General features: G+C 44.2%; 1 protein-coding gene across 4 annotated transcripts in view; it reads right to left on the minus strand.

The window, feature by feature from the left end:
- Fbxw7 (F-box and WD repeat domain containing 7) overlaps positions 1-14680 on the minus strand; it is a 184084-nt gene that overhangs the window by 73241 nt on the left and 96163 nt on the right. For all 4 annotated transcript variants that reach the window (XM_032898158.1, XM_032898156.1, XM_032898155.1 and 1 more), the window contains one exon: positions 888-1466. In XM_032898158.1, coding sequence (XP_032754049.1) covers positions 888-1397 — 510 coding nt within the window. In that variant the 5' untranslated portion in view covers positions 1398-1466. The remainder of the gene's footprint in view (positions 1-887; positions 1467-14680) is intronic.

Here is a 14680-nt window from a genome sequence, read left to right on the forward strand (position 1 = left end):
CACTACAATCTGAGTCAAAGCACACTGAAAGCAATACTGTTAAATTTACAGGTATTTATGGGCAAAATCCAATGATTCATTGTTAAATTTAAAAATCAGCAAATGAGGAGTAAAGGGGTGGGTGCTACAGACCGTTTCTATGTGTGTAAAACAAGTCACCTATTACTTAAACACAATCCCTACTAACGCAAGGCTATTCTACTTGGCACCCACAAGCCACATCTAACTTCTGAAAACACAGCAGACTTAGTTGCTGTGACTTCCACTGATTTACACATTAGGTTAACTCTTGTGAAAACACAGCCAGTGATACATTAGCTATTTTGCAAATAAGATTCATTACCTGATTTACACACGCCATGTTTCACACCAACCTGCACACTCACCCAAACCACTCTGGCAGCAAACAGGAAGCTGGTGATTTGGTTTTTTGTGTAAACAACATCAGTCTCCTCCACCACCACCACCAACACCCACCACCACCACCACCACCACCACCTCCTCCATCACCACCACCACCACCTCCACCTCCACCTCCACCACCACCACCACCACCACCACCACCACCACCACCACCACCACCACCACCACCCCCACCACCACCACCACCCACCACCACCACCACCACCTCCATCACCACCACCACCACCACCACCACCACCACCACCACCACCACCACCACCACCACCACCACCACCACCACCCCGTTTTGCAATTAAGTTGCCTTCTTATCAGTATCTCTATTTATAACACTGGAGCCTTTATATCATCAATGAAGTGCTCTACATGTGAGGACTAGCTGGCCGCACTACAGACTGTAAGGATGAGGTCACTATGACTGAAATAGTGAGGGAGCATATCCGGTGGAGGGGAATGAAGATACTCACTTTTGTTGTCTTGGTATAGAATGGGGAGGAGAGCTGGTTGATGGGCAGGTCCACGACACTACTGCAGTTTGTGACATTGCTATTGTGAGTATGTTCATCTTCCCTGCTACTGTCATCAGACTGGTCAAAATCATCACTCTCCTGGTCCATCTCCTCCTCCTCTTCCTCCTCCTCCTCTTCCTCCTCCTGTTCCCCAGCATGTTCTTCATCTTCCTCCTGCTCTTCCTGGTTTCCCGAAGAGTCCTCATCTACTGAAACAAAGCGGTTATTATTTTCTTCCACTTGTCCTTGCTGGGAATCGTTCTGGGCTCCAGGCCTAGGGTCTGCACCCACAAGTTCACCATTCCGCGCAGTGTGCTCCTCCTCCTGATGTCTCGGCTGCTGCTGTGGGTCCTCCTCAACCACGCGATTCATCTGCTCCTCATCAACCTGGCTTGAGGAAGCATTCCCTCTCAGAGAGCCTCCAGTTCGTCGTCTTTTGCTGCCCACAGAGAGCAGTTCCTGATTCATTTCCAAAAGCCAGCTTGCTACTTCTTGGACCTTGGCTAGACTATCAGAAGATGCAAAGATTTTCACATTCTGTAGGAGGAAAAGGGGGATAAACAAGATTTGTACCATCTTTGTTGTTGTCCGCTTTTGTGTCATATGCCTATAGTCTAAGTAAAATTAAGATCGTGGAAAGCATTCACACACTCGTTAGTAATAAACAAGTTTTAAATTAAATAAGTTATAAAACAAAACAAAAAAGAATCATACTGAAGACCTTTAACTACCTTTTTCCGTAAACCTCTAAAAGCTTGATGGTTTAGTTGTTTTGATCAATAAGATATAACTTAGCCAATAAGACAATTTTAAATTTTAAATCATTAATTCAGAAACCACATCCTGAATAAATCATTCACTGAATACTAAACATGTGCAAACCAACAAACCAACAAACAAACCAACAAACAAACCAACAAATCAACAAACAAACCAACAAACAAACCAACAAACCAACAAACAAACAAACAAACAAACAAACCAACAAACCACTGATAAAGTGCCCAGCCAGGCTCAGGGAATGTTGCAGAAAATCCCACTCAAGAAGCTTTTATCCTGGCAATTTCCCAAGCTTCTTGAATTACAAAACCTTCAGATAAGAAGCACAATCACGGGGTTGGGGATTTAGCTCAGTGGTAGAGCACTTGCCTAGCAAGCGCAAGTTCGGTCCCCAGCTCCGGGGGGGGGAGAGAGAGAGAGAGAGAGAGAGAGAGAGAGAGAGAGAGAGAGAGAGAGAGAGAGAAGCACAATCACTGTAATTTTTATCTTCTACAATGAATATAAACCAATTGAACAACAGATCTAAACACTGTAGTTAAAAACATACAAAAGTCCATGCCCCCTGACCCAGTTACTCCACTTCTGGTACCTACCCTAAAGAAGAGGAGAGGGAACATTATACAGAAGATGCTCACTGATGGAAAGGGGGTGAGGGGAGAATGAGAATAAAGTTCACGTGTTTAGAATACAAGAGTCTATTAGTGGGGCTGGAGAGATGGCTCAGCAGTTAAGAGCACTGGTTGTTCCTCCAAAGGACACAGGTTCAATTCTCCTAGCGCCTTTATGGTGGCTCATAACTATCTATAACTCCAGTTCCAGGAGATCTGACACCTTCCTCTGGCCAGGCATATACAGAGATATATGGAAAAAATACCCACATACATAAATTAATTAACTAGTTAATTAATTACCTTATAAGAAATAGTTCATGAGCTAGAATCTATAGCTGAGACATGCTATTCCATTTTAAAAGCATTATGAAGACTGGGTGTTTATGGAGGCTTTCAACTTATTTCTCAAATCTTACACACTGAGAATGTTTGTCCTGTGTGTTACCATAGGCTCTAATATTTCACATTACATTTTTCAGTGTGTGTATTATACAGAATATTCTTTGCTGCTATTTGATTATGTTTAAGTTTTCCTAAAGTAATTTCAACACATTACATACATTTTTTAAAAAGCACCTAGAACTTGCAACGTGATTCAAGAAGGTTAATAAATTAATCTGCCAAGAATGCACATTTTGTTTTATAAATGAATTCTCAACACTTTAAGAAAGATTTGTATGAATCAGAACACTTATATAAAACACAAATGCACAGTATCCTATTGGATTTGAATTGAAATTTTCAACTTTAAATTTTTAAAATGCTTTACTATTTCGTAGCAGTAGAAGAACCTAATTGTCAATATTTATCAAGTGCAGAACTTATGTTTTTATCAATATCTAATGGGACTTACCTAGAGTTTAGAAACATGAAATATGACAGCTAATAACGTTTTTACACTACAATTTTCCAAATACTGAACTATTTCTTTCACAACTGGACATGCTGAGAATGTAAATAGTACTGGTACTGGTAAAACCGTGCAACTTTCAAACTGGAAATATTTCTAACTAAACATTAGACTCAAAAGAACTAAACTTGTCAAGGATGCTGGCTTCGAAAAATTGAAGAACGTGTAACTGCATCTTCTTAGTCTCCAGGAAGCAAGTGATAGAGGCCTGGCAGTTGTATGTGCTTCATTTTCTGCTCTAACACCAGAATCAAGGCAATGTTCACACATTATAATCTAAAATAAGGATCCACTTCAAGTCCACATTAATATTCTGGAGACAAGTATTTACAGTTGTTTCTTTACCTAATCCCAAGTCTTACCAAGAATAAATTATTAAACAAATTCTAGCGAGGCAGTGGCGGCACACACCTTTAGTCTATCACTTGGGAGGCAGGGGATCTCTTGAGTTTGAGGCCAGTCTGGTCTACAAAGTTGAATTCTAGGACAGCTAAGGCTACACAGAGAAACCCTGTCTCAACAACTCCCCAAAACAAAACAAACCAACAAAATAAACAACAACAACGACAAATCTGAGACATGTCTCTGCTTGTGCCAAGCAATGCCATTTAGCCTTCTGATCAGAGCTCACCACAAAATAAGATTTCACAATACAAGGCTACAAGGAAATTAAATGTAACGAAAACAATAGTTTCTGATAAAGTAGGGATAATAAAGCATACACAATACCTAAACTCTCTATAGGTCACCACTGTTAACTAAATATAGTTAATTCTCTTAGTCGTGGCCAATATGTTTGGTGAAATCGGTTTACCCCAAGTCACTGCTCTTGGGGAGAAATGGCTCCCATCAGTGTCTAGATCATATATTGGAATGCTTGGTCATCCCAGAGTAGCACTACTTGAGAAGGATTAGGAGGTGTGTCCTTGCTGGAGCAGGTATGGCCTTGTTGGAGGAAGTGTGCACTGAGGGGGTGGGCTTTCAGGTTTCAGAAGCCCAAGCCAGGATCAGTGTCTGTCTGTCTGTTTTATCTGTCTAGCCCCACCCCTGTGTGTGTGTGTGTGTGTGTGTGTGTGTGTGTGTGTGTGTGTGTGTGTGTGTGTGTGTGTGTCCCCATCTCTGCTGCTACTGCCGCCTGGGAATCTGTCATATTTTCTGCCATGATAATATACTAACCCTCTAAAACTGCAGGCAATCCTCAATTAAATGTTGTCCTTTATAAGAGCTGCCTTCACCATGGTGTCTCTTCATAGCAACAGAACACTGACTAAGAAATATATTAACAAAGAAATAAAATGGGCATTCCAGGGGAGTGTGACAATTAATCTTCATTGCTGTCTACTTGACTGGATTTAGAATCACAATCGAAGTATGTCTCCAGGTAAGTCTATGAGGTTGCTTCCAGAAATATGTAACTAAAGAGGAAAAAGCTCGCCTTACCTGGACACCATCCATGGGCGAGGTTCTAGACTGAAAAGGAGAAGCGAGCTGAGCACCAGATTCATTGCTCTCTGTTTTCTGACTGAAATGCAGTGTGACCACTATCTCAAGCTCCTGACTCCACCATCCCCAGTTAGACTCCTCTATTGCACCCCAGCGTTATGAAGGTGCCCCACAGTCACCCTAGACTCATTACATTACAATCCAAGCTTCTCTCCCTTCACACCTGAAGCCTCAAATTCTCTCTTAGATCTTCTTAACCTTTCCTCTGTCCACTGAGAAAATACGTATCCAGGCAGTTTTAGATAAAAAGAAACTCAGCTGACTTTTACTCTAAGTCCACTAAGAGGAAACAGGCAAGTCAGGTGTACATATGGTTGGCAGAGTGGACAGTACAGAACGGAAGGGGGTGGAGCTACTCTACGCAGAACATAAAGGAGGCGAGAGGGGAATGGGAAGATGAGTCAGATCGGTGATCAGTGAGCAAAGCCCGACTCTGAGAAGGGTGAAGCAGGATCCAAAGAGTAGAGTCAAAGGCAGCACATAGTAAGGGTGTCCCGGGAGGGAGGGAGGGGGGGAGGGAGGGAGAGAGGGAGGGAGGTGGGTGGGTGGGTGTTACGTGTTTGCAGGTAAGAAAGGTTGTCTATATTGAGAAAGGGTGTCGTCATCTGAATGGAATAAGAAGGATGTGGTGACCATAGTGGTACCCAGCCAAGATAGTACCTTCAACCTAACTGAGTAAGGAACAAAACCTCCAACTAATGGACTCCAAGGCAACACCACACCTGCCCTAGCATCTCCTGGGCATGCTGGGAATATCAGGAAAAACAAAACAAAAACTCCAACCACCAACCAGGAAGAGAAGTGAGGGACCCTTGCCCATCAATTCCTGCCTTGACATCTATTTTCAGAGGTACATACTAACATAAAAGCATCTATCTAGAAGGGTTGGAGTAAACATTTTTGCTACAAAATCATTAACTTTATTCAAATAAGGATAATTTTGTTTAAGAACATTAAAAAATATGAGGGTTGGGGATTTAGCTCAGTGGTAGAGCGCTTGCCTAGCAAGCGCAAGGCCCTGGGTTCAGTCCTCAGCTTCAAAAAAAAAGAAAAAAAAATATTATCAACCAAAGAAATCCAACGGATTAGCAGAGTTAGTAGATAGAGTTGTTTTAAAACAACCATAACCAGATTGTGTTGAGTATTAAAGATGAAGGGTATAGAAGCTAGCCTATAATGTATTTATTTTCTGTCTCTGTACAACATAAAGAACATGGTGGGTGTTTCTATTCCGTCAGCCGAGACTCTTGGGTACAAAGGGAATATAAGCTTTTGAGAAGCAATTTGTTCTAAGAGGTCATGGATGATACCAGCACTGCTAGGGCTCCAGAGCAAAGAAGGGGGACAGCAAGTGTGAAGTCCGCATCTCCTGGAAGAGCTTCTCTGTCAGTGTAACTGAGAAAGAGCCTACTCCTGACCTGGCCAAACGTAAACCTGACTGGGAATGAAAATGATGATGAGCTGCCGTCTAGTAATAAACTCACTGTTTCTCACTAATCTCCCTGCGTATTTTGGACTTTGTAAGGAGAAGAATCCCCTGCTATGTACATGGAAACATCAGCACTATGCCAAGTGTTCAGCATGCACATGGGGCCTTTCTAACTCAGCAGCAGTGACAAGCAAGCCTGGCCTGACCTGTCGATGAAAGGTGAGGTCTCCTGACCCAACCCACCTACAATGTGACCCGGGTTGTTTGTGCAGCGAGAAATAAGCACAGGTGAAATAGTTTCTACTCATCAGGCTCAAAAGGAGCGCAGAGCTGGGGGAGAAGGGGCTGTGTAGCTGCTGAACAGCTCAGGCTCAACTGGCAGTGCCCGTTCCTCAGTCACGTAATTACATCCAGACTGTTTATCTGTCCTGGTCCCGGGGGCACTGCTCTAAGTAGCAGAACTGTGCAATACCATCAAGAAACTGTCACACCACAAATAAAATTAATCAATCAATTTGGGGCCTTTATTTAAATTAATTCATCTAAGCCTAGATTCTGAAAAATTAGACTTCATTTTGGCTCAAACTAGCTAAACCTATCTTATTAAATTTCTTATGAGTTTGCAAATTTTATGAAAAGATAAGGGTTCAATTTCAAAGGCCAAAAGCTGAATTAATTACCATGGAGTTGCATCCTCCCCCATAAAGATGGTTTGAATATCACTTTTTATTCATACTAAGAAGGGTGTAAGAATTATTCTGGCACATACCATGCCGGTGGAAATCTATGGTAAGATTTGATGATGTAATAAAGACGACATCTAATGTTTAAAAAAGGAAAAACTGAATCTTCACTACTTGCCTTAATAACTTTAGTAAGAGTTGATACTGTTTGTGGGGAGAGGGCAGCAGAGGAGAAGAGGTTGTAATGAGCACCCAAAACACAGCATGGGAGACAGAGCAGCCTCTGATCAGAGCACTGACCAACGGGAAGCACTAATCTACAGCTCAGGGACTAAGCTCCGTTTACCATGACTGTGGGTAAGCATTTCCACTCGGGTGTTCTTTTTGTCGTTACTGCAAGTCTGTGTATGATATGCATGTGGGCATGTGCATGCTACAAAGGCTATGTGATGGTCAGAGGACAACTCTGTGGAATAAGTAAGCGCCCTCCTACCCTTCTGTGGGTTCTGAGGAGCAAACTCCCAACCATCAGATTTGCAAGGCAAGCACCTGAAAAGCTGAGCTAGATGTTTTAGGGATGTGATTGTTTTTACTCTCATGTGGTGATGGACCTAATCCCTAAGCAATGAGGCAAAGGCAGCGTCATATCTCTGGTGTTTCCGACACTGACGCACAGCTAGACCCACTAAGAGGGGAACATGAGGCGAGAGTTACCACTGTAGCATCTCCAGGTGCTTAAAGGAATAAAAGTAACACATGAGATCAAAGAACTATTCCAGAAGCCTAACAAATGCAACACAAAATCTTACTGTCAATCTTTCACAAGCCATTGACCGGACAACTGGTTAACTGAAAAGAGGTCTGGGAAATGCCATATTGGTGCCAACATCTTTGCTTTTAGAGCTATACTGTCATTGTGCAGGAAAACATCCTATGCATACAGAAATGTACACTGGGTCGGGGAGACGTAGCTCAGCTGGTAAAGTACTTGCCCGTCCAATATGAGGACACTGAGTCTGGGGCCCAGAAGTCATGTAAAAGCTAAGCATGATGGCATGCACTTGTAATGCCAGTGCTTGTGAGGCAGCAACAGGCTTACCCATAAGCTCTGCACAGCCTCGCCTAATCAGAAAGCCCCAAGTCTCAGTAAGAGATTGTATGAAAGAAACAGGGTCAAACGAAACCCAAAAACTGCCTTCTGCCCCCACATACAAATGCATATACACAAACCATACCACACCACACCACACATACACACACACACACACACACACACACACGAGAGAGAGAGAGAGAGAGAGAGAGAGAGAGAGAGAGAGAGAGATGAAAAACAATGGGAGCAGAAAAAGTAAAAAGGAGAGGGGTGAAGAGGGAAAGGGGGAAGGAACAAAAGGCATACATAAGATTTGGATGAGAGCGTACACCACATTGGTAACTTATTACCAAATGATCGGGGCAAAATGATTCCTTAGTGCTTGTGGTAGTGAATGAGGATGGTCCCATGGGCCCTATGCCTGACTACTTGGTCCCGGGTTGATGGGACTCTGAGGGAAGGGTTGGAAGGTGTGGCCTCGTTGGGAAAGGGCCCCGCAGCACTCCTAGTTCTCCCTCTCCCTATCTGCCTCATGCTTCTGGATCACATGTGCTCTCAGCTACTGCTCCAGTGCTGTGCTGCCTGTCGCCATGTTCCTTGCCATGATGGGCATGGGCTCTAACACTCCAGAATTAAACGTTTCCTTCTGATTGCCACAATCGCTCTCAGATCTCTAGCCCTGCTTATTAAAGCGGAGGTCACACACTAAACTCAGTTTAAACAGCGTCACCAGTCACGTCCACCATGTATCTCTATCACTCCTGTCCACCAGTGAACCACCGCAAGAATCTGGAAATAGCTCCGTGCTTAACTTTTCTCCACAAATGAGAGCCAAGACAGACGGATCCCTGGGGCTTGCAGGCCAACCAGCCTAATCAGCTCACCAAGTTCATGGAGAAAGGGGCAGAGACTAAGAGTTTACTTGGGTTTTCTGGCCTCTAGTCCAGCTCCAAAATGGGTGAGAGCATGTGTCAAGGGAGTTCAGAGGAAAGTGGCAGGACGACCTCTGTGCGTTGCATAGGAATGTAAATGCATGCACATCTACATGCAAAAGAAATACTGCAAAATTCCACTCACAATCTTTTAATTTGGAACTATTTACAATGATATAAAACAGTACAGAAATTTTCTAAGTGTGACAGAGAGTGACTGAAATGGGACTTAAAAGAATTTGGGAGTGAGGCCTGAAAAGATCGACTCAGTGGAGTCAAGAGCATTTGCCTTCGAGAGAACCAGAATTCAGTTCCCAGCACCCACATTGGGCAGTTCACTAGCTATATAACTCCACTCCAGAGGACCCAAACCCCCCTTCTCCTCAGATACTGTATGCATGAACACAAATCCACACACTGGTACACACATACACATAAAACATATACCTAAAGAATTTCCTGGAGTGACAATCTCTATCCTGACTTATGTGCTAGGTATATCAGTGAACGTGTTGTTCAGAGCGCAACTGTGCTTTCGATATTGTTAGATTGCTTTCGATATTGTTAGATTACCTCAGTTTAAATCTATATTAGGTGTGGGGGGTGGGGTGTATGTGTCTGTAAAACTGGAGATAATACAAACTTCTCTGTCAGCGTTGACTCTCCTACTATGTCTGCTGTCAAATGCTGAGGAAGGTGTTGGCCTTGGAACCCAAGCCCTCATTATTAAGGACTTCCCTACAGTGCCATCAGATAAAAATCTCATCAGGGAACCAGGATAAAGACTCAGGGTTTCCAATTCAATGGGCAAAGTGACAGATTTCCTCAAATGCACAGCCCTGAACGCAGGAGTGCACCCACAGCTCACTGCTAGTGACAGGGAATACGAGAGAGTCACGTAAGCAACGGCCCTATCTGAACGCTCCATCTGAGGGGCCAGTGACCACAGGGCCAGTGAGACTCAGCCCTGCTCAGCTTTAGAAACAACTCAGCTTCTAAAAGAAGCCGTGCTCAAGAAAGAGTGAGAGGGAGAAAGAAAAAGAGCCAGCCAGCCTTGCTCAGCGGCACCACAAGGACTGAAAAGTCGCCATTATGGAGTCAATCCCTTTAGATGTTCTCTCCACTGCACCTTGCTATCATTCTGCAGGAACGTTTTGAACGTCAAAGTAAATCTTTCACTGCAGTATGGGAAACACAGTATTTGCAGAGAACCCGCGAGGAGTCTGTCTCTTTAATGGGGCTCCCAACTTAGCTATCATTTTAATCGTTAGCTAATCATTTAACGTTATTTGATGTGAAGCGTAAAAAGAAAACTGTCTTTGTATAGGTGGCATCTTGAAGCCAAGGAGTGTATCCTCTGACTCTCTCGTCACCTCCTGGGGAGTCATCTTTGTTAAATATGCAGTTACAATCGGCTAACTCCAGGCTGCCCTTACTTCACCTGCTTCCCATTTTTAAAAACTCCTGTCTGGATTTCTCTCCTTACTGTCTGTACTGACTGGTTCTGAGGACCAACTTGACACGAGTTAAAGCCATCAGAGAGGAGGCGGCCTCAGCTTCAGAAATAGCTCTATGAGATCCAGCTGTAGGGCATTTTCTCAATTAGTGATCAATGGGGGAGGGCCCAGCCCACCGTAGGTGGAGCCATCCCTGGGCTGGTAGTCCTGGGTTCCACAAGAAACAGGCTGAGCAAGCCAGGGGAAGCAAGCCAGTAAGCAGCATCCCTCCATGGCCTGTGCATCAGCTCCTGCCTCCAGGTTCCTGCCTTGCTTCAGTTCCTGCCCTGCCTTCCTTCAATGATGGGCTATAATCCAGAAGTGTAAGCCAAACAAACTCTTTCCTCCCGAACTTGCTTTTTGGTCATGGTGTTTCATCACAGCAATAAAAACCCTAAGAAAGGTTAGTAGCAGCATAGTGGGTTATTGCTGTAGCGGATCTGACCGTGTTTTAGGAAGGATTGAGGAAGGATGTAGGAACTTTGGGCTAGAAGAACCACTGAGTGTTAACACCTTAGTGGGATGTTCTGAAGGAACTTGGAAGATAAGAATGTTGAGAACAGTGAAGAGGATGGAGGCCTGGCTTGTGACGTTTCAGAGGGAAGATTAAGGCTATCAGGGCCATTGGCTATTTTGATTTAAGACACTGTGGTTCTGGCAGGCTGGGCTTAAAGAATTAGCTGTAGTGATTAACGAGATATCAGAACTACTTAAAGTGAAACCTTTACATTACTCGAACACTTACTGCTGGTTAGCTGGAGCTAAGAAATTAGTGGCAATTAAAAAAAGATGAGTATCACTGAGATAAAACCTTCTGAGAAGCGTTTTCTGAGAGCAGAGAAGCTGTGCTCCAAAGGCAGCAAAGGTTGTACCTCATGCTGATAGCCCGACATGGGAAGAGTCACCCAGGTGGCACTAGTTTTGAAGATATAAAGGGGTCATGGAGAGCAGCTGAGGCTTGGCACTGGAAGAAGTCAGAAGCTGCCATTGGTGAGGGTGCAGCCTCAGTAGCAGAAGGAGCCTTCAGAGAAGCTGAGGCTTGGCCTCGTGAAGACAACCTAGAAGAGGGTACTGGTCAAAGTGCGGCCCAGCTGAGTAAGGGATCCCAGCAGTGTTGGAGATGCCAGTACCATGGGATGACCACCAAGACCAGCAGCAGTGAAGTGGAGCCAACCAGAGCCTAAAACACAAGCTGTGTGCTGCAGAGGGCAGAACTGAAGATCTGAGGGAAGATCTGAAGGGCCCAGAAGATGGTAGACATTGGACAGTTGGAGTTTGATTTTGATTTGATTGTGACTGTGCCCTGATTTTTTTCCTCTTGAAGTAAAGTATTTTACTGGAGTCCACAGTTAAGACTTTGAGTCCACAGTTGAGATCTTGTTTTAAAAGACTGGCTATTTTAAAGGGACTGAAATTTTAATGTGTTTCAATTTGTAGAGGCTGTGGGACTTTAAAGTTATAGATCTGAGGATGAATAAGAAAGAAAGGGTTATGACTTACTAGTGATGTATGTATGTGTTAAGTTGACAGGGGTCAGTTGTACTGGCTGGTTTTGTGTGTCAACTTGACACAAGTTAGAGTCATCAGAAAGAAAAGAGCCTCCATGGATCCTGTAAGGCATTTTCTCTTAGTGATCAATGTGAGAAGGCCCAGCCCATTGTGGGTGGTACCATCCCTGGGCTGGTGGTCCTGGGTTCTATAAGAAAGCAAGCTGAACAAGCCAGGGGAAGCAAGCCAGTAAGCAGCATCCCTCCATGGCCTCTGTATCAACTCCTGCCTCCAGGTTCCAACCCTGCTTGAGTCTCTGTCCTGTCTCCCTCCAACATGGACTATGGTCTGGAAGTGGAAGCCAAACAAACTCTTTCCTCCCCAATTTGCTCTTTTGATCATTGTGTTTTGCTTCAACAATAGAAACCCCAACTAAGTCACTCTCTGAGGCAAAGAGTATTTAGATGACTATGACAAGCAGTTACTATTCATACAAGGGGTCTAAGAAACAATCATTTATTCCTCTCTTCAAATTCCTGCCAAGAAGGCTTCATGGGCATACTACGGGAGATGCTGTCTGATTGACTGCCCTTAATATGAGTATTTTCATGCAACGTATATTTGAAAAAGGGTAGATCTAAGTGTCAATGAGCCAGCACTGGGGATAGAACACTGACCATAAGCACAAAGCCCTACATCTAAAATGAACAGTGTAGTAGCAACCAACGATGACTTAAAATTAGGAAGAAAATAGTTTTTCCCATGAGTTGGACTTTCTCTCAGTATTATGAATATGAAGATCGTATAACTATGTAGAAACCAGGTTAAGGACACAGAAAATAAAATGTTAGCAGGTGCAAAGCTGGTTTCATGTTCCATGGTAAACTGATAAAGATGCTTCCATCTAACCAGCAGGCAGGCAGAGTGCTCATTCTAAGGCTAAGGGCACAGTCTTCTAATCCAGACTCTGAAATCAGTATTCCCACAGTGCAACAGGAAGCAGGTTCTTAGGGCTGCTGGTCCAGAGGCTTAGCTACTGCAGGCTATTTCTAAGTCACTTACATATCAATCTGTCTCCCACCACCACCAAGACCTAGCTTACAGCAGCGAGTAACACCATTTGTGACTTCTTTTGTGGAAAAACTCCCTCTTAAGATTAAGACAGTGACAACTTGTCAGGGTTTGTATTTGTTCGGCCAAGGGAGTGGCATATTTGGAGGTGTGGCCCTGTTGGAGTAGGTGTGACCTGATTGGAGTAGGTGTGTCACTGTGGGTGTGGGCTTTAAGACCCTACTCCTAGCTGCCTGGAAATATTCTACTAGCAGCCTGCAGATGAAAATGTAGAACTCTCAGCTCTTCCTGCACCACGTCTGCCTGGATGCTGCCATGTTCCTGCCTTGATGATAATGGACTGAACCTCTGAACCTGTAAGCCAGCCCCAATTAAATGTTGTCTTTATGAGAGTTGCTTTGGTCATGGTGTCTGTTCACAGCAGTAAAAGCCTAAGACAGAAGTTGGTACCAGGGACTGGTGTATTGCTGTGATAGGCCTGACCATGCTTTTGCTTGGAAGAATGTGGATTTGGGGACTTTGGATTTGGAAAGCCATGGAATGCTTTAAGTGGGGCTTAATGGGCCATCCTAGTAGGAATATGGAAGAGAGTGGTTCCAAGGGTCATTAGAACTGTAGGCCTGCTGGCACAAGAGGTGTCAGTGGAGAACTTTAGTATGTGGCCGAGAGACTTCTTTTTGTGATGTTTTGGTAAGGAACATGGCTGCTTTTTGCCATTGTCTGAAGGGACTGCCTAAGGCTAGGATAAAGAGATTTATATTAATTACACTGACAAAAGAAGTCTCAAAAAAGCTCAACAGAGACTTTGGTCTCTGGTTAAGTCTGAGGAAGAGCATTTGAACAAACATAGCAAGCTGAGAAAGGAAAAATACAAAATATCTAGTTTGAGTATTAAAGGGGTACCAGGAAGTGAAATGGAGCTGAATCTTGTGTTCAAGGAGACTAAATTGAATTAAGGGAGTAGTGACCTTGGACCAAAACTCCACCCAGCTAAGTTTGGTCCCAGGAGGCAAGGACAAGCAGATCTCTGAGTTCAAGGCCAGCCTAGAACCGAGCAAGTTCTAGGTGGGGAAAAATTTAAATCCAAGCTTGGTGGACCACACCTTTAATTCCAGTGCTTAGGAGACAGGCATGCAGATCTCAAAGTCAGTCTTCCACTAGCAGCCTTCAGAAAATGTACAACTCTCACCTCTGCCTGCGCCATGCCTACCTAGATGCTGCCATTTTCCCACCCTGATGATAGCAGACTGAACCTCTGAACCTGTAAGCCAGGCCCAATTAAATGTTGTCCTTATAAGAGTTGCCTTGGTCATGGTGTCTGTTCACAGCAGTACAACTCTCCTCCTTAGGCCTCTCTTGCATCAGGACTAAGGAGGCTTGGTAATTTGTAGCAGCCCCTCACCTTCTTATGCATACCCGAAGCTCACGCATGCATTCTTACTGCCCTCTGTAGGGGTGAGTCACATGTTCCCTTCTAGTCCTTGGCATGTGAAGACTTGGGTTTCCAGTCGGTGACCCTGTCTTAGGAGGCTTGGGAGCAGTGGCTTGCTGAAGTCACTGTGGCTGGCCTTGCAGAGTTCAAAGGCTCAGGCTCCCACTTTCTCTCTGCTTCCCACTTCTGGTTTCAGATGTGAGCTCTCAGCTGTTGCTGCTGCCACATACTCCTACCTGGTAGAACAGACGTCCAAATACACCCTTTCTTCTGTAAGCTGCCTTGATCATGCAGTAACTAACACACACTTGCTACAAAGTGCT

The sequence above is a fragment of the Rattus rattus genome, chromosome 3 (assembly GCF_011064425.1).
Source record: "Rattus rattus isolate New Zealand chromosome 3, Rrattus_CSIRO_v1, whole genome shotgun sequence".
NCBI classification, from domain to species: domain Eukaryota; kingdom Metazoa; phylum Chordata; class Mammalia; order Rodentia; family Muridae; genus Rattus; species Rattus rattus.